Source organism: Aptenodytes forsteri, unplaced genomic scaffold (assembly GCF_000699145.1).
Source record: "Aptenodytes forsteri isolate BGI_AS27 unplaced genomic scaffold, ASM69914v1 Scaffold248, whole genome shotgun sequence".
Taxonomy (NCBI): domain Eukaryota; kingdom Metazoa; phylum Chordata; class Aves; order Sphenisciformes; family Spheniscidae; genus Aptenodytes; species Aptenodytes forsteri.
This window is the reverse complement of record NW_008795935.1, coordinates 569,692-589,336: the sequence shown is the minus strand read 5'-3', so window position 1 is coordinate 589,336 and position 19,645 is coordinate 569,692. Positions and strand designations below refer to the sequence as shown.

Below are 19,645 nucleotides of genomic sequence, written 5' to 3'. Positions count from 1 at the left end.
TTTGGTTCATAAATCTGTTTGAGCAGTCAGCTGAGTATTTGTGAAGCACAGAGACTGTAAAATCCTTGTCTTGAATTCCCTCATATAGAGGGACAATGCCAGGAAAAGGACTTGAGTCCTACTTACAATCTTGGCCTGGTTTAACAGGGCTTTGTGCACCTTGTTATCGTATAAACCACCTGTTTGTAGCTTAATAATATATCTTTGTGCCTTCATAATATGACTGGATAGATAGATGGACAGATAATAGACAGGGGTTTTGTGGCCAGCCCAAAATCTAATTTGGGACTTCCCCATCTCCGCAGCCATAGGCAGTCCTCTGAAAACGTGCACTTCTGCTTCATGTGGCGTGGGTGCGGTTACGCAGTCTGCAGCCCACAAGAAAAAAAAAAGAAAAAAAAAATCAATCTATGACACAGCACACACTTCCCCTGCATGCACGAAGCGACAGGAGAAAGAACCAACCCAGAGAGAGCAAAGCTGCTCCTGACTCTGGGCACCCCCAGGTGCCAGCGAGGACCAGGGCACAGAAGGCTTGTGCACCCAAAGGGGTCAGCTGTTGCTGGGACAGCTGGAAAGCACCAGATGAACGAGGGAGCGAACGAGCAGCTGAGGAAAGGGAAGAGGATGAAGGACAGACTTTTCTCCACCATCCTGTCAGAGGCCACGCAAGCAGGCAAAGCCTCCTCCGAGGACCATGCTGCCAGGGCCACCACAGGGCTGCCCTGCAAATTCAGCCCACACCAGCACAACAGGGTTTTTTTTCACTCTGCACAATAACACATTCTCCTGGCCACAGATCTGGCAAGCCAGCTCAGCCTCCCTGCTTTGATTTTGGCCTGTGTGAGTATTGACCTCCTGTATCTTTAGGTCTTACGAGTTTGACCCTTTTCACACAGAAATAGGTATGGCAAAAACGTGGACATATACCTGCCATTGTGAAGGACAATGGAATATAATTTGTTTTTGCAAGAAATATGAAGGTCACCCTAAGCACAGAAATCCTATACCAGCTCTGGTAAAACCAGCATAGTACATATAGACACGAGATAAACTAACTGTCTGGTTTTCCATTTGCCTGTGACCTCCATTACTGTTCTTTGTTCCTTTGCCTATAACCTCTGTAATTGCCTTTTTGGTCCTTTGGTCAATACGGATTATCAGTCTCAACACTGCCGCTGCTCTCAAATTTTTCAAATGAAACCTCATCTGGAAAGTCACAACCTTATTCTGTTTGTGACTTATTCAAAAATATTGCGCCTTTGACATGCAATACAGAATACTTTCTCTCAGTAACGGATCCATATTCATAAAAGAGTAGCTATTCAGTCTTGACAATTTATTTTCCTTTTGTCACTGTTTGCACAAAATAATTTACCTACCCTGATAACATTTTTCAAAGCATACCCTTGTTTTAATACACACATTAAAATACAAACTGTACACTGAAAACCAGCATCTGGAGGAGTCCCAGTCTTGAATAAGGTTACTTGGCATGAATGAAATACATGCAATAACGTTGTCAGGCTGATAAAAGTTGAATTTATCTCTGTATTTAATGAGTAAGATGATAGGATATATACAGAGTCTCAATGAGATATTGCTTGTGCCCCCTCAAAAAAGTTGAGGTGTGTATTGGTCAATATCGGTAAAACAGTAGATCATTTTCCTTAAACCCATGATTTCTAAGCAGGGATTCAATCCAGCTGTCAGTGGAATGAGTGAAAAAATGTCATTGGCACCAATATTGATAATGTCCACCCCCATGCAAACTCAAACATAATATGCAGTTAGTATATAAAGAAAAGCGTGCTTTCTCCAGCCTCACTTTTGCAATCTCCCGTGCAAGCGACTTCATGCATATGTGTCTGACTACTGCGTGAAAGCTGTATTTTGAGAACTCCAGTCAAGCACGTAGCAAGTTCCAAAGACAACAGCTTGAAACATGAAAACTTATCCCCAGCCTCTTTTTTTTTTTTTCCCCATCTTTGCCTGGTGTTATTTTTAAGAAAATGTGACAAATTAAAAAATAATAAAGCTCCAATAAGCCTATTCTCTTCAAATTTGGTGCTTCGCACAATGCCAGAGGTGTCATGGAAGAAAAATGTCATCCATAATATGTGACTGTTTGGAATCAGATTAGAGAGACCCATAATCTGTCAGTAACCTCTGCCTGTAAGGTCAAATTACAAATTCTGAATTTATTACATATAAACACACTACGTTTCCAGATTCTGCCTCCACAGACACAGGGTAAGTTATGGGGCCCATCAGTCAATAGCTATTTTATATTAGACTCCAACTACACGTACATAAATATTTTCAATAATACATTCACAGGGACAGCGATCAATTTTTTTTTCTTTTTTTTTTACAAAGTGAAATAAAGGGTAGGAGAGGGTAAGTGAGGCTGTTTCCTCAGTGATGACAGGAAAAGCCCAGAGAAATCACCATATGCATAAAAAGAGGCAAATATTTACTAGATAAAAGCCAGGCAGAGGAGAAATTACTACCTAAAGGCTGCAGCTGGTTGTCTCTGCAGATTTAAAGGATCAGCTACCGAGACCGTAATTCTAAGAAAATCTCCTATTAATGGATAAAACTAAACTGTGCACTGTTCAGCGCAGTCTGGGCAGCGAGAAACAAGGTATTCCTTAAGGAAAAGAAAAACTCTGGTTTCTCCAATTGCAGGCTACTAAATTTGCTCCCCTGGCTGTAGTTTCACACATAGTTGCGATACGTAGCCGCATCCTGGTGGCAACTGGTGGCTCCCGTCACCAGTTCATTTCATAGGTCACCAACCCGCCATCAGATTGTAATGACTTCTGGCTATTTCTAACTGAGATTTAAATCAGTGACCTGAAGTAAAGACACTCATACTATTACGAGCCTCTTGAGCCATGTAAATTCCAGCGAAGCATTTTTTTTTAATTCTTCTTAAGCTTGCTTCACACAGATATAAATGTTCACAGAAGATCTGAATTGAGGAAGAGTCAGGCCCTAAATATTGATAGGAAGCTTTACTCCTCTTTTCTTTAGTGAAAACTCTAGAAACCTCTGGTTTGCATTATGCAATCACTAAGCCACCTATGTATGCGATGTGCATGTGAGAGCTGTTTCAGCAATTTATCGGCTTTAGCGATGGCTGAATATGCAGATTTTATTTTCTAATACATATATCAGAAACACCTGGATTCAGATATTAAAAATACCTAGAATATTTCTTGTGGTGGTTTGTTACATGTAGACATACTATACTGAAAAGGTCAGTTTAAAAGCACTGGAAGGACTTCTGGGAAATTTCCTTTGCTCTTAAATCATCTACCGTTACATTAATAACACAGTCCATGAGGTTTGCACTTCCATTGCCACAGATACTTAAAAAAACCCCCAAAAAACAGTGTAACCCAATTTCTCCCATCTTCATTGAAAAACTGAAATTGAAAGTTCCACTCCAGAAAAACGTTTCTGCTAATTCAGAATATGAATTGCAGGGGAACCAAGGCATTTAAAAAAAAAACCCTCACAGAAAACTGCACATGAAAAGTTTAAATAATTATATTTAATCATATAAAATGAACAAATAGCTGTGAAAAAGTGAAATTCCTGGAAAACCTGTCAATAGCTAATCAGAATCAGAGGCTGTAGAGCAATTATTAACCTACTGTTGCTGAGTTTCCAGCCAATATAGGATCACCAGACTATTTTTTTAAACCTATTTTAGTTACAAAATGTGTCTAGTTATGTTGTTTGCTTCCTACATTTCTTTCTGAAAATCACATAGACAACACCTTTTATATAGCCAGTATAAATCAAGTTATTATCCTAACAAAGAATTCTAAGAAAAATAAAAATTCTGACGTTAAAATCAGTGTGAAAAGAGATACTTTCCTTGCCTTATCATCAAGGAAAGAATAACAAATGTTCCAATGTCATAAGATCTTTAAATATTCACAAGTAAAAATTATTCTTGCTTTAAACTAATAATAAATATATCTGATGAGGAAAATGTCCTTTGAAGTGACCACAGACAACATGGCTTTCTAGATACCACAAACAGGAGACATTTTACATCATAAGACTAAACACCCAGTTAGATGACAGATAGTGAATAAGCTGTAGACAAAGTAGATCCTTAACCAGGCCCGTGCTGATCTCTTTATGTAAGGCGTTATATACACACACCCCAGATAGTCACGAAACACAGAAATAATTTTGTATGAAGAGTTATCAGAACGTACCAGGCAGAGAAGCGTTTAGACGTAACTGCAGCCCAAACAACTCAAACTTCCCAAATTATCTCCAAATTCAGAAACACAACTACTGAGAGAGGACAAGAGAGTAGCAGGAAGCGATAGTGTGATTAATTTGCCTTAGCCAATTTTTTCCACTGTGTAAAGCTGCAGTTACCTTTAGGGGCCTAGAGGAGGGTCGCCGCTGGGAGAGGCATTCTGAGGACAACAAATGAGAGAAATGGGATTTATTGGCAAACATCTGAAACCCGTCGTGCCCATCTTTTTTGGCAGTCAAGACTGCTTATTCAAGACTTTCTGCATTAGAGGGGACTCACAGACGACTTTCTTCACTGCCCCCCCATCACGCAGGGCACGTTGTGAAGCCTGTCCAGACCTTTGCAGAAGCAAAACACCAGCTCAGTCAATCCAGTGCTCCCCAGTAAGCACCTGGCTCTCTGCTCACACAGCGTACGGGCACCCCGAGCCCACATGACACCTTCACTCGTGGGGAGGACAGATGACCTGGGAGGAGGAGGAACAACGGTGGCCGATCACAGCCCGCAGATGATGCTGTAGGATCTCCCCAGCCTGCAGGCTGGTCCCGACACCGCTACCTACCATCGTGGTCGCCATTCAGGTTAATTCTGTGTGTGGGTGCACAGAGCTGATCAGCTGGCAGAAACTGGGTATTATTGCAGATTGCTATAATGCTTCATTGTATTTGATTTTAAAAGGTAATGACTAGGATTCTTGGAGTCATGGGATTGTGACCTGCTCCTGTCTGGTAGAGGTACAACCACCTACAGCAGTGGCTTAAATTATGCAATAGGATCTATTAAAAAGAAAAAAAAAAATCAAGATTGCCCTTTCTGAACACTCCTGCATTTCCTAGCTTTAGCACGTACACACCCTCTTTCTTACTGACTCACACAGCCCTAGCCAGAACTGTCAGGTGGTTTCCATTACATCATGCAAGTCCTCCAGGAGGCTCTTCTCGTATTAAATTATTCCTCAGTTTTCCAATCACTTGTGAAGAGAATTATCTCAGCTTTTACTGACCAAAAAATTACCTTGAAAATCAGAACGTACATGTATAACCAAGGCCTATTGAACAAAGTAGTCAAGTTCAGAAATGGAAAAGAATTATTTCAGAAGGGGAATACCTGAGTAGAAAAAGTTACTTCAGTTCCTACTATGGGCATATTCCAAAGCAGATCTAAATCACTGGTGCCTTTTCCGCTTGGGTTCAGTGCACTTTGTATCAAATCTCATAAAATGTCACTTCAGGTGTTCTCATTAGAGAAGTACGAAAGACTAAAAACCAACCAGAAACACCAGGGCATATTTTTACAGTCTTAGGGTGTATTGTGGATGCATTGTGGATGATAAGGTGAAGCTGGTTAATTAACATGTGAGCCAATCTTCATTTTCTCATCTCTGGTGTTGCTATTTAAGTAATTTCTGTGTCTCGCGGTGCCTCAGCTAAAGTGCAGAATAGAACAAATAGAGCAAAGAAGGCCTTCAGCTCTGCAGGAAGGACAAGGTAGAGCTGGGACAGGGATCCCTCCTTGCTCCTCCTGAGCTTGCGCAGCCTTCTTCAGTCAAAGCCATTCCCTCCCAGGAGCAGGGGATTAGTATTTTTTATTCATAAGTTATGTCATTTCAAAAAGCTACTGTCAACTGAAATCCAGCTTCAAGCCAGCATAAGAGAACAGGGCTAGAATACAAAAGTTCATTGCCTTGTGAGGTTTTTGCTGTCTTTCTCTCCGTTGTTGCCTTAGCTATCGAATCTAAAAGGTTTGGTTTGGATTTGTGTGTGTTTGAGAAATTTGCATTGTTTCACTTATTCAACAGGACTTCTATAACAGAACCAAAAGTAGTCCCTTTTCCTTCTTGATTAAGGGCAGCATGATTTTGTTTACTTTCTGTGATAAGCAATTTGAATGGTTCAAAACCCTTTATTTTGGGAATGCAGTTTCTAGGACATACTTATATTCCACTGTACTATAACAAGCAACATTTTATCACAGTAAGTAATTTCTGTGATACCATCAGAGCCAACACATTATCCAATTTAACACTTATTACTATAGAATAATATATTAATTTATCCTTTAATCTGAACGGCTACTCTATTAAAAAAAATCTTTGCACAAAGGATCAAATTAAATCTAATCCCTGACATTCAGCAAAATGGACAAGGCCTAAAGCAACTTACATCCTCTTTCATCTCCTATATTGTTACATATGGCGGGAAGCCTTAGAGTACTGTTTATCAGCTGTTAATCAGAACTCACCCTACAAGCAGGGCGCTCTCAGAATTTTAAATATTTCCTATCTTCTGTCTGTGTATGTATTAAAGGAATTTATATTCCACCTGTGCAGAAGATCTTATGAAATCCTATCCTTACAACTCGTACACATTGGGTACGTTAATTTGCTGTGGAGAAATATTTGGGGCCGACTTTGAACTAAAGAGAGTGAGAGGAAAAGAAACACTGTTAGCGTGAGAGCTCTGAGGTGTTGCTCATAAAGATATGCAGGGCTGGAGATAAAGCAAGATCTTGAGCAAAAAGGCAAGAAATTCTCTAAGAGTAGCTATTTCAGGATCAGAGGAAAGGGATGTTTTGAAGCAAAGAGGGCTACATTTATTCCTCTATGAAGTATAAAAATAATGGGCTTTGCTGGAGGAAGGGAGGTAATTTTCCAGCTTTGTAAGGCACGATGGATACAACAATGCAATGTCTTTATTAAAACACACACACACACCCCAAATTACGAAATCTTCTTTTAAAAATTAACCAATTTAAATTTGGTATTAAGGCCACCAAACATCCAAAGTACAGCATCACCATCCTCAAATTTGAGAGACTTAGTCATGGCTATGATGCATCAAGACAGTCTCACACATCATTTTCATCACCATATGAATATAAAGTCGAATTTTGTCTTGTTTTCTATGTGTCTCTTTCTACATTTGCATGCTACTATATATTTGAGATTGAAGGGTCAGGCATTACGTGTCCCTGCCATTACAGAGATAAGGCACTACCAGACACTTGGAACCACAGTGACAGTAATGCTAACACAAATATGTGAAATTAGTAGCTTGTTCTGCAAGTGCTGAATTAATAGTTCCTTAATTTCAATTTACACAGTTGGCTTTGTTAAATGATTAGTGCCTTTAAACCTGAGAAACTAATTATGAGCATGGATGGCCAGATAAGACTGAGATTAGATAGGACTTAATTAGTACTTTGTTACTTTTACTAGGTTTGACTGTCACATCAAAATTTTTAATTAAAAAATCAGACTTACTTAAGCAAAAATCAAGAGGTAGAGTTAACAATCTTCTACCAAAAAAACCAACCAAATAAAATAAAACTTTCTGGCAATTTGTTACCGTCTTCATACTGAAAACTACCTTGGCCAAGCAGAATAAGAGCACCAAGAGATTTTAGAAAGATCATTTTAGGGAAAGCTTCAAACAACTATTATTTAAGCTTCTCCTTTTATAATTCAAACCATCTACTTTGCATACATCTTACATGTTTTGGAACATATTTAGGGCACCTTTGCTGTGTTTAGTTTTATCACATGCAGAGATGTACGTGCAACACTGAGGGTCACACAGACCTCTCAAATATTTTCATTCAAAACTCCCTACAGCCATGGTAGCTTCACTACCTAAAGGAACACTCAGTGGTGAAACAGCCTACACTCACAAATAATCTTTTGTCATCAGGATGAAAGATTAAAAAATTAAAAATGTCTTAATTGTCTAGTTGATTAAATCAATACATTCAAGATATCCCAGTTAGCAAAGGAAGAACTACATCTTCCCCATTACTCCATACCCAAAAGACTGTTAAAGACCGTGTAAGTGCATTTAAATCTAAAAAAGAAAGTATCACAAAACTTTGCTGCATTTTTGCTGATTAATAAGTATAAATGCCTTCTTCAGTGCCAAAAATGAAATAAATTATACTTCTCAGTACAGCAAATGAAGAACCTTCTCCAACGACTAGCTCTTCCAGGAGAGCATCATGGTAGTGTCAAGGCAAACAAAGCAAACAACAGGGATTAAAAGTAGAATGGTCCATTTTTTCCTGTTCAATTAGGCTAAAATGCATTATGAGACACTGAAATCTGTTTCTAAAATATTGAAAGACACAATGACAGTTCAGCTCACCAACCACAGACCATCCAGGTAATCTAACAATCAGTTAGGATGCACTCTGCAGAAGCATTTTGGCACTAAACTCCATGACGGTGCAGGGGCAGAAATAACCCACTTCGGTCAAAACCATTGTTACAAGCTGCCTCCAGCAAGCTCTGAACCAGATCACCTTGTCCTTGTCCTGGAGGCTCAGGACAGCTGGTGGCTTTCTTCTTTCCCATGCTCTCCACTGACACCAACTTGGATGGAGAAGCTGCCATTGACCTTGCAGGAGCTCCTGTCCTTGGTGGCTTCCTCTTCTTTCTCTTGGCCCAGACCTCAGCTTCACCACAGAGTCCCTGGACTCTGAAAGAGGTCTGTGAAGGTTTTAGCAACGTAGCCCTACCTGCTTGGGCGACACGGGCAACTAATGCCCCACTAAAATAACTTATCATAGCTACAAGTCTGAAGTCCACAGCAGATCTAGACCTTGCTTTTCAAAAGAAATGCATTCTAACAAAACTACCTTTTAGCTACCCAGCATATTTTAACTAACACCCCCTTTCCCTCCAGATTTTATGTATTTTTAATGAAAGTCTAATTACCATCCAAAACCAGTTTGAAGCAATGCATGAGGAAAAAGAAACATAATTTAGAAAGTCAGAAAATATTCATTAATTATTTTTCTAGCATGATAAATGTGTATAAATTAAGAATCTGTGTAAATATGTGTTAAACTACTTAAATATATACAGACATAGTATATACATAAACCTCATGGTTAGCAAAAGGAAATACTGAATTACACCAGCCAATGAGAATCAACCTTTATTTAGAAAAAATACTTAGGAAGCACAAATGCAAAACAAGATGAAAATCAATTATTTAAATCAAGGTTTCCAACTTGACAATTTAAATCATGATTAAAATTGGCAATTTAAATGACTTTGATCTAAATCAATCCCCTTGATGTGAAACCAGCCCATTTTGTTTGTCATCATTATTGTTCTCAGAGCACACTGATGAAAAAATTATTTGTAAATGTGCATATGTGGATATTTATGAATACACTCTGCTCTACATGTTTGTAATTAATTTATGACAAGAAGAGCATTAACTACACCTTAGCATACCTATGACACAACTCTATTTACCAAGAAATATTATTAAATGGGAGTTTTATTTTGTAAGTGGTAATATTTGCCATTCTTTCATAATATTAGCATTATTACAGGACAATTTAGAACTGAGTTTCAGATCACCAACAGACCTGCCAGTCACAAACAGAGCCACAAAAGCTTTAGACCTGCCATTTGGCATCCAGCATTCTTCAGAGAAGACTACAAAAACTACATCTGATCTGTAAGGCCACAGGACGCCAGGTCCTATGTTGAGTGCTAGGATCACCCAGAGTAGCACAAGCACAACTCTCAAATGCCTCCACAGCCCATTTTAGCAGCTGGAGATGGCTGTAGGCAAAAAGCTCTTTCGACTTGCCTTTTTAACCTGCCTTCCTGAAGATGTGTCACACGTGTGCATCAATCCATCCATCCATCCATCCATCCATCCATCCATCCATCCACCCATCCATATTTTTAAAGTGCCTTTTTAACCTGCCTTCCTGAAGATGTGTCACACGTGTGCATCCATCCATCCATCCATCCATCCATCCATCCATCCATCCATCCATCCATAATTTTTACAGGGGGAAGCTGAGGTCCCAAAGACACTACATTTCTACAGGCTTTGCAAAGGGAGATGCCCAGGAGAAAGGATGGAAGCCCAGGCCTCAGCAGTGGGTGAGAGTCCCAGGTGGGGCTGGCCAGGGGAATGAAGTTAGTACACTCCAGGCCCTGCCAGACAGGTTGCTGCAGGGAGTAATGTACCAATTAGACATCAGAGAGTCCACCCAATGGAGCTCTCCTGAGATATGAATCTGTAGAAACCAGGTTCCATTGGCTCACACAATGATTTGCTGACATCCTCACCTCAGAAGAAATTAAAACCTCAGCCTTTGTCTCTAACATTGCCTCTGGATAATGAGCCACCCAGACTGTATACTCTGCCTGAATTAAACAAAGATACAATTTTCCATCTCCACTAGGCTCTTAAAGCCTTCCTCCTACCTCTTTCTCAATTACTGCCGTAAGACACCAGTTTCTTGTTAGTAACCAGCCATAATTCTCCTTTAATATCCAGGCTATGCTTTAATAGTACTGTTTTTTTCTAAACTTCTCTTCTTTAAGTTCACATCACCTTGGGTCCCAACTACTGCAGTAGTTTTTCCCCCCTTCTTCCCATACATCCAGACTTTCTCATTCAATCACCATTTTCATGGCCCGGGGGCTTGATCACGATAACCTGATCCGTGCTTTTGTCCCCTGGCCCTCTTTCACAAGTAAGCCTATGTCAGGGTCCTTTCCAGCACCACCACACGCTTATCAAGTATCTTATTGTTCCCGTGCAGCAGCAATGAGTTGGCTACGATCACGGCATGATCCCAGCTTCTTAACTGTTTGCTTGTTATGTTTTGTATTTTCTCTCATCATGAGAAATACTTCGGAAGAGGTCCCTGTTCACTGGTGCAAATTTATGTGTTCTCTTCCAAATCCCTTGTTAATACCTGTCTTCATCTGTGATACCTGCAAAGAACAAAAAAGCAGCTAGCTCAGGCTGCTGCTGTAGTGAGATCAGTGCTGCCAAACTGAATGGTAATGTTACTTTGTTTTCTGTTGGTATCCGTGGCTGCTTTTCTGTCCTACATTTAAACTATAAACAATCTGAAGTGGGTCTTCTCTTTTTGTCCTGTATTTATAGTGCACCAAGGACATGAGCTGCTGATCTATGATTAAGGGCACCAACAACTACATCACAAATAATACAATAAAAGCGAAGAGGAGAAGACACTATGATTTCATTTCTATCTAAACCTGGAACAATTTGTTGACGGAATTAGGAAGCTTCCTTTATGTAATGATCACTGAGTACGTCAGCCGAAGTCTCACTCACAGTATTTATCTTTCACTGTGATAATACAGTATTTTAGAACTACATGAAATACACCATTTAGATAAGCTGAGCTGGAATTTGTGACCCTCCATTTGCAGCAGCTCCAGAGCAATATTGTGCATTTTCAATTCAGGATAGGGAAGCAAAGGACTCAGTTTATAAGGCTTCATGTCTGAGTTCTTAAAAGCAAGGAGAGAGCTCAATCAAAGAACATTTTCACACTTTTTTTCCCCCAAAGCTGATCCAAGAGTAAAAATCCAAGATTTTTAAAATACCCAGGATTCCTCCTTTTTCTGAATGAGTATGTAAAAGTTTATTCTCATTCTGTTCCATTACCATTTCCTAGAAATGTCATACATTTTTAGTTTATTAATTAAAAAAAACCAACCTCAAACCTATCTAAAGGAAAGCAGCATAACAAGATTTTCCAAATCACATTGTCTTGGACAAAGTTTGCAAGAAGACCAGGAATTAACTGAAGATGCCTGTTTCTGACCTCCTGTTTTATCCACTGTACCACTCGTTTCCCTACAGCTAGAATTATGCAAGTTCTTTCATTAGAAAATAATCATGTTGTTTTCTTATTACAGAAAGAAATTGTTTTCTGGAGCAATTGAATATTTACAGAAAATATGTCCCTTTCTGGAAATTAGGCCCTAAAGTTACATATAATTAGAGCACGTAAGTACTTATATGTAAACAGGAGCTACCTCACATAATGTTAAATTGCTTTGCCTTTCTTGGTACCTTGAGGAAGTCTGAATCAATGGTATCACAAGAGCAATACCTCAAATGCCACATTTCTGAATCATAGCAGTCCCTAGCATAAATTCTGCCCAGTCTGAAGACATCTGAATTTGCTTTCATGGAAGTAAAGCAATCCAGATCCAGGTGTTCAAGTCTGGAGAAATGCCCAGATCCCCCTTTAAACCACCATTCCCTTTCCCACTCACTGGGTCCCACACCGTCCTGTGTAACCCGCTGCCATCAGCACATCAGTCACTTTATGTCTGGCCAGTGTACCCTCATTAGCAACCGTCCCACTGTGGCATTAATTACAACTTCAGCAGTTCTGGGGTCCTGGAAAGATTTGGATATTTGCTTCACTTTCTCGTGAGGGGCAGACCATGAAGCTGCATGCAGTTGCAAATTTCAGACAGGCTGCTACAGCAAAAAGTCACTCTATTATGTTTTCTCTGACACATCAAGAATTTGCCCATTTGAAAAAGGTGGTTGGACTTTAACCTGAGTATACAGGTTTCGGTGAGCTGTGCTGAGATCATGCAGTCAGGTCTTGTCTGGTTTCATAGCAATCCCACTTGTTCAAAACAGTCAACCTGAGCAACAGCCTTTTAAATTATTCAGTTAGATACCAGCTGTTTTCATTTAGTTTTCAGAAACACAGTCACAGTTTGTACCCAGCTTGGTGCTATTTTTGAGGCAGACAATGTGCAGAGATACCCTCATCCGAGAGCCTTGGACTAAGCTCAGGATGATAATGTAGCATGGGTACATCTTGGATACATCTTAAATTAGATTTCTTTTCATTCTACTGCCACACATTAGGCAATGTGCCTTTTGCAAGGGAAGGAGATGAATGCTGAAACAGACGAAAAAGAGGATCTGGGAAGCAGGAAAGACATAATGTCCTGGGTCCACTGAATGGGAATTTAGATCTCTAACATAATATTAGCAAAACTCCTCTTGAAGAAGGTTAGGAAGGCATTCTGGAAGAAGCACGGTCAGAGAAAGGATTTATACTAGAGACTGGGGAGGGAAGCCCAGGAAGAAACCAAGTGAATTACTGAGAGAGCAAAAGAGGAAAGTAAGAAAGACCAATGTTTTCCTTTTTCTTCCAGGTCTACATTACAGGAGCACCACCAACACAACAAAGCATAGCTTTGCCAGTATAACACACATTTTGTCTAGTATTTTGCTGGCATAATGGTGCCAAACAGGACTCAAAGCTCATAGCTCCCCTGGCTGATGCCAGGTCTGAGTTTCCACTTCTACCTAATTCCCATCATTTTGAAAGACCCATATGGGCTCCTTGCAACCGACCTGCCAGTCTTGCTCCTATTTCTGCAAGCCCTTTTCCTCCTCCTGTTCAAGCAAGCTAACACTGCCTATGATAAGGATGGGACACACAGGGGTGCATGAAGAGACTGGTCAGCATTTGTTAGCTGTCAACAAATGGCATCAAGGCTGGGTTATGGACAGCTAACCTCCTCTGTCACAAACCAACAAACGTCACCCCACCAGTAGCCACTATTATGTTGCCCTTTGCTTCAAATAAACTCACTTAAAAGGGAAGATGTAACAGGAGCCATTGGAGTTTAGGGATATTCCTCTGCCACACGGGAGGAGAATTAAACTTTGTTTGCAAAAAACATGGAGGAGCTAGTAAAGGGGGAGAAAGGATACTGGGAGTTGCTGCACTGCTAGGAAAACAGGCATAGGAAGTGACTCAGAATAGTATAATATAGCCAAAGATGTATTAGGAAATGTTGCTTAGGCATGCCTATGAGTTATGCCTAAATCATATTCCAGGGGATTTAATTCTGTTGGTGGTCTATAGGTTGCTTACTACGAGTTCAGTAAATGCTACTCCTTGCCTTGAGATGCTTATGTACAATGCACGAAACAGAGCAGTCACTGACCGGGTAATTACTGAGTCCTGAATAAGTCACTTACCTTTTGTGCCATGGTATACCCATCTTGGGAGACAATGACATTTATCTTCCTCATGTTGGTGGCAAAATTCATAGCTGACGTTTAGAGCTCATTCAAGGACCCTGGAGAGGAGAGGTTGAAATGGCAGGAGGTGGATAATCATTTTTGAACTCTGGCATATCAAGATGATCATAACATGTGTAGATCCAGGAGGTCACATTGTAATACCTTGTTAATGTCTTCAAAGCTTTTCAGAGACCTTTATGGAGTTATGCTACAGGAGAAATTAACCCTAATATATACATTCAAAAACTAGATCCAACACGCAGAATGAAGAGCCCTTGAGAGGTGGGTTAAGCTCTAGCCTGGTATTTTTCCCATTTTCTTGTGGAAGCAGATGTGGCAGAGGATGGTGAGGGAGCGGATCAGCCAGCGTGAAGCCTCTGCACTCATATGGCTGCTACTGTGTCATGTATCATGCAAGTGTACGTCACGACAGCTAACGGGGAGGCCGGGGAGGCCTCTAGCCCAGTACTTTCCTTTCTGCTCGGTCAGGCTGTATCTGCTGAAAGTGTAATGTGGGAGTACGAAGCTTGCAAACGTGTTTAGCATTGCTGACTCGCGGGGAACCCTACTTTGGTGTTGGAAAAGAAAGAAAATACAATACGGTCTATGCATGCAGTCACATCACACACTGCTTCACAAGGAAGGAAATGAAATGATACACAGGGGAGGCAGAGCTGATTAGTGAAAATTATATATACACTCTTGAGGTGAACAGTCTTCATCTAATTTGCAGGTAAATTAATGATTTACAAAGAAGCATGGTCTGTTAAAAATAAATTTTAGCGACAGACGTATGCAGCCTATTATGGTGATTTTTCATTTAAATCTTCAATTCTTTTCTGTATCTCTGCACTATGAGATGAGCTGATGGAGAAACAGCAAAGAGCTGTAAAAATGAGTGGCTTAGCAAAAGATGAAGAAGAGACAAAATTGTCACAGTATAAGAATGGACAAAATTATCTATACCGAAGTTAAAATAGAAAATAGAAACATCATTTTTTCACTTGGCACACAAACAAATTCACTCACCATTACGACAAGATGTTGCAGAGGCCACAAGCAAGAAGGGGATGCCGTGGAGGATAGAATAAATTAATGGAGCGGGATTCACTGGTGACAATGACCTTGTGTGGCTGTAAGAAGTCTCTAACACGCTGATTACCAGAGGCCAGGCGAAGGCATACCAGGGAAGGAGCAATTCTGCTTAGCCTTGTTTGCACGAGCATGGTTGCAGCTTCCAGGAGCGGGGCTGGGGCCTCTCACACCAGCTGGGGCAGAGGCCCTGGCAGCGGCAGCGGGGCAGCGGGAGGAAACGACAGCTACAGCAATCTCGAGTCAGAGATCTCACGATGCTGTGGAAATGCACCTCTTCATAGGCACCCGCCACTCTGGCCCACGTCCGAGACAGGATCCGGTGTTAGGCAAACCTATGGTCAGACACCAGTTGCGATTCCTAAAATCGTTTTCTTTTAACATAGATCTTCATTAAAAATCTTTGCAATGAATTTGCTAGCTTTCACATTTGCTAAAGGGCTACTACTTTTCCCTCCAAAACAACTACATTAGAAATATGGTCTATAAAAAAAAGGAGTACATTTGGTGATACATCCTCGTGTGGCTTAGTTCTGGGTACTTCCTCTGGTGAGAGACTTGCCTTGCAAGGAACATACGAATATTTCCCATTTAGGTATATCTGCACATATGTAATGCTGTGTGAATATATATATATTTTAGCCTGACTTCCACTTAGCTATCCAGAGGCAACGACTTGTGTCATCAAAGAGTCCCCAGAGAAACAATCCGTTTGGCAACACTGGACTTAATTATAATTGAGAGCAAAAACAACGTACGCAGGAAACCATAAAACCCCTCAAGTTAACTGTAAGCCAACGGCAGAGGCCTGGAGCGAGCTGGGCTCAGGCGGGGCTGCCGTCCAAGCCTGTCGCCTGCAAGTGGCTGCAGTTTGATGTTGTCAACCGTCCCATCACCACCCCTCGCCGTTTTCTTCCCCGATTTTGACCTGTGCTCAGTCCCAAGAGCAAATTTATCGCTAACCACGCCACCTGGGCACAGCAACCTGCTCAAGCCGGGAGGGTTTGGGCGCACACCTCCAGCAGGGTGCCTGCCCGCCTCCCCCACGCACCGCCCGGGCGGGGATGCCGCGACCCCCGGGTGGCCAGTACCGGGGATGCGCCGAGGCCGCGAGCAGAGACGTCTGATTTGCAAATGGCCTTGGAAAGGAAAGGCGCTGCATGCAAAGAGGCTATCGGGAAACCTCCCAGGCAATGGGTGGCGCGGGGCTGCTGATGGGGGATTTTTGCATGGCAAATACAACACAGGAATTCATGGGGACAAGGCAGGGCAAACATTAACTTCCTGTGCCGGTGGCTTTGCGAAACAGCCGGAGCAACGCCTCTTTTCGTTTGCTGCTCCTTTTTCATGGAGAAGAGCGTATGGCTCAAAGCCAGCTGTGAATTAACAGCTAAGCGAAACCATTATGTCAGTGGGATGCTTTAATCGGTTTACAAAACACTGCTCAAGGTACGATGCATATTCGTAGGCAGGAAGGGAACGCAGGCGGGTACCCACAGTTCCAGCTGATTTTATTTCCTTCCCGAAGAAAAAAAAACCAAAAAACAAAAAAGAGAGGTTATTTACAGAAGGTATATCAACAATCTGACAGGCAGTGAACTTGACATGGTTAGCTGGCATGATCTTTTTTTTTTTTTTTTCCTCTTCTTTCCAAACGTTGCGTCGTGGGTGATCGTTAGACAAAAAAAAAAAAAAAAAATTCTACACAGCATATTGCACAGGATGGATGACCAAAAAAATAACAAAAAGAACAAAAAAAGTTAAACCCTTAACGGAACCACCTCATTAGGCAGACGTCCTAGTGCCTGTCATGTTATATTAACATACATAAACACACAATCTTCTTTTTTGCTTATTATAATACAGACTTAAATGTACAAAGATGTTTTCACTTTCTTCATCTTAAACACAACAGCTATAAACCTGAATACATATGCTATCATCATGCCATAAGAGACTAAAACAATTATATTTAGCGACAAGTAGAAAGGATTAAATAGTCAAATACAAGAATGAAAAACGCAGTACATAGTGTCGCGAACTCAAACCGGCATTTAGATAGATCCAGTGGTTTAAACGGCACGTTTTTGCTTATAAAAAAAGTGCAAAAGATGTGGTTTACAAGTTAAAGGTACAGGATCCCTTCTGTGTAAATGCACCAGTTGCTTTACTTCATTTCGGGATAGGTTTCTCCCCAAAACGGTAGCATACAGTGTATACGCCTCAGTCTTTCCCTTCCCCGCTGGCTCCCCCGGCCCCCTCCCGCCCCCTCCCCCGGGAAGGCAGGGGGCTGCAGAGCGGGCACTGGCGGGGAGGGGTGCTGTCACCTTAAGATGCCTGCAGATTGGAGTGTAAACATGGACAAAGTAGGGGCTGATTCGTGGGTGTGTGAGAGTGTGAGTGAGCGTGAGCGCGCACACGCGTGTGAGATACTAACCAGCGGCCCTGTTGTTAAAATCAGGAAATCCAAACAGCGATTTACACCGATTTACACCCCCTTTATATATTTTTTACAAAAATACACTGAGAAAATAATCAAACGTTTTCATCTCTCTTCTCTTTTTGTTTTTAAAAGTGTCAAAAGTCTACATTTAAATATAAAAAATTAAAAGTTAAAACTCTAGCCCTTCAGTGAAGGAGACATAAAAATGGTGCGGGTAACAACGAGAACTACCAAAAAAGGACAAAGAAATACAAGTCAAAAATGTTTGGCCAGTATAAATACGTCCACTTATAAAATGGCATCCGATTACATTTACAAGGAAAAAAAACAATACGAGGATGGAGCATCGGTGAGAAAAAACAGTCTTTTCATTTACAGCTATAAGGAACAAACACATACATACTCTGAGAAAAAATTTGGTCCTGAATTCTTTTAAAGTCCAGCACAGATTTGAGTTGCGTTTGAATCCTTTAAAGAGTTAAGAATGAAAAAAAGCTGGTGATATTTTTGTAGGAATCAAACATAGCGCCATCTATCTGCTTTTATATTATCCTAACACTATTTTTTTAAACTGTTCAACAGTCTTACAGAAATCTTAAAAAGATAGACAGGATAACATGCTGTATTAAACCCCACCAGTGAAATAATCCAACACCATCACGATTCTGAGTAAGAAGAAAAAAACTACTTTTTTTTTTTTTTTTTTTTTAGTATTTTCTGTTTTTTGCAAAAGCCATCGCCCTCCAGTTCCCCTGTACCACATCATGACAGAAACTGTTCCCATTCGGTCTCTGTTTCAAAGGAAGTTTTCAGTGTTCTTGAAGTTTCGGCCTTATTTTTCTCTCTACATATGACATAAGGTGACTGAGAAAAAGCGCTGCCGCCACCTCATCTGTACGTGCAAATCCGTTTCAGTTTATTATTATCTTTCCCCCACCGTATTTCCAAGACAGCTCTCAAGTGTAAGTCTGGCTCTTCTCCACTTAACTAGGATCTCAGTCCAGCTCCATCCACATCCACCTCCTCCTCCCATCATCGTCGCCTCCTCTCACCGCAGAAGAAACTGGGACAGGATTTCTCCCCCCAAACGTGAACCTTGTAAGGGCTTGGGTGGATTTTTTGTTTTTCTCCTTTTTTCCAAGCAGTTCTGATCGCTCTTTCACACGAAAGGGCGAATGCTCAAGACATCCAGTGTGCGCTCAGCACAACGCATCGCTCCCCCTCCTCTTTATTCGTATAAAGTGGGCAGTAACAAAGAACCCAGAGGTGTGTGTGGTTCCCCCCCCCCCCCTTCGCTGTCTCTCTTTTCAGGAAATAAAAAGGAAAAGGAAGAAGACAGCGTTTCGCTCCCGCCAGTCTCTGAAAAAGCAACGTCAGGCTCGTCTCTCGGAGGGGGTGTGTGCGGGTCCATCTCCAGCCGGAGGAAGGGGACTGCTGGCCTTTTCTCCAAGGAGAGGGCGCCCCCTCCCCCGCCGCCTCTCTCCCCGAGCACAAGAAGCAGTCTCACCAGCCCCTTCCCAGAAAAAAAAAGAAACAAAAGCGCCCCGGCGGGGTGGGCGAGTCCTGCCGACGACGCGGGTCTGTGCCTCCTCCAGCAGGGCCCGGCTCTCGCCTCAGTAAGTGAAGACCAGGTTGGAAATGCTGGACTCCAGCCAGTCCCCCGAGATCATCTCACTTACCTCCGGCGTGCAGTAGTCCGGGAACTCAAAGTGCGAGCCCGAGCCGGGCTCGAAGTTAAAATCCAGGTCCCGGTCGAGCACCGAGGAGCTGAAGCTGCCCAGGGACATGCTCTCAAAGCCGGGGCTGGGATTCAGGTCCAAGAGGTCGTCCTCAAACTCGTCGTCCGACGAAGAGGAGCCGGAGGAGGAAGAGGAGGAGGAGTGGGAGGACGCGGAGGAGGAATGCGCCGTCGAGGGGGCCGGGGAGGAGGCGCGCAGGCTGGTGTAGCTGCGGTGATCCGAGGGCGAG

The 19,645-nt window shown here is 41.8% G+C and overlaps 1 protein-coding gene across 1 annotated transcript in view; it reads right to left on the bottom strand.

The window, feature by feature from the left end:
- Nucleotides 1–16,880: 16,880 nt before the first annotated feature.
- Nucleotides 16,881–19,645, bottom strand: part of SOX4 (SRY-box 4) — a 6,874-nt gene continuing 4,109 nt past the window's right edge. The window contains exon 3 of the mRNA XM_009285098.2: nucleotides 16,881–19,640. Coding sequence (XP_009283373.1) covers nucleotides 19,291–19,640 — 350 coding nt within the window. The 3' untranslated portion in view covers nucleotides 16,881–19,290. The remainder of the gene's footprint in view (nucleotides 19,641–19,645) is intronic.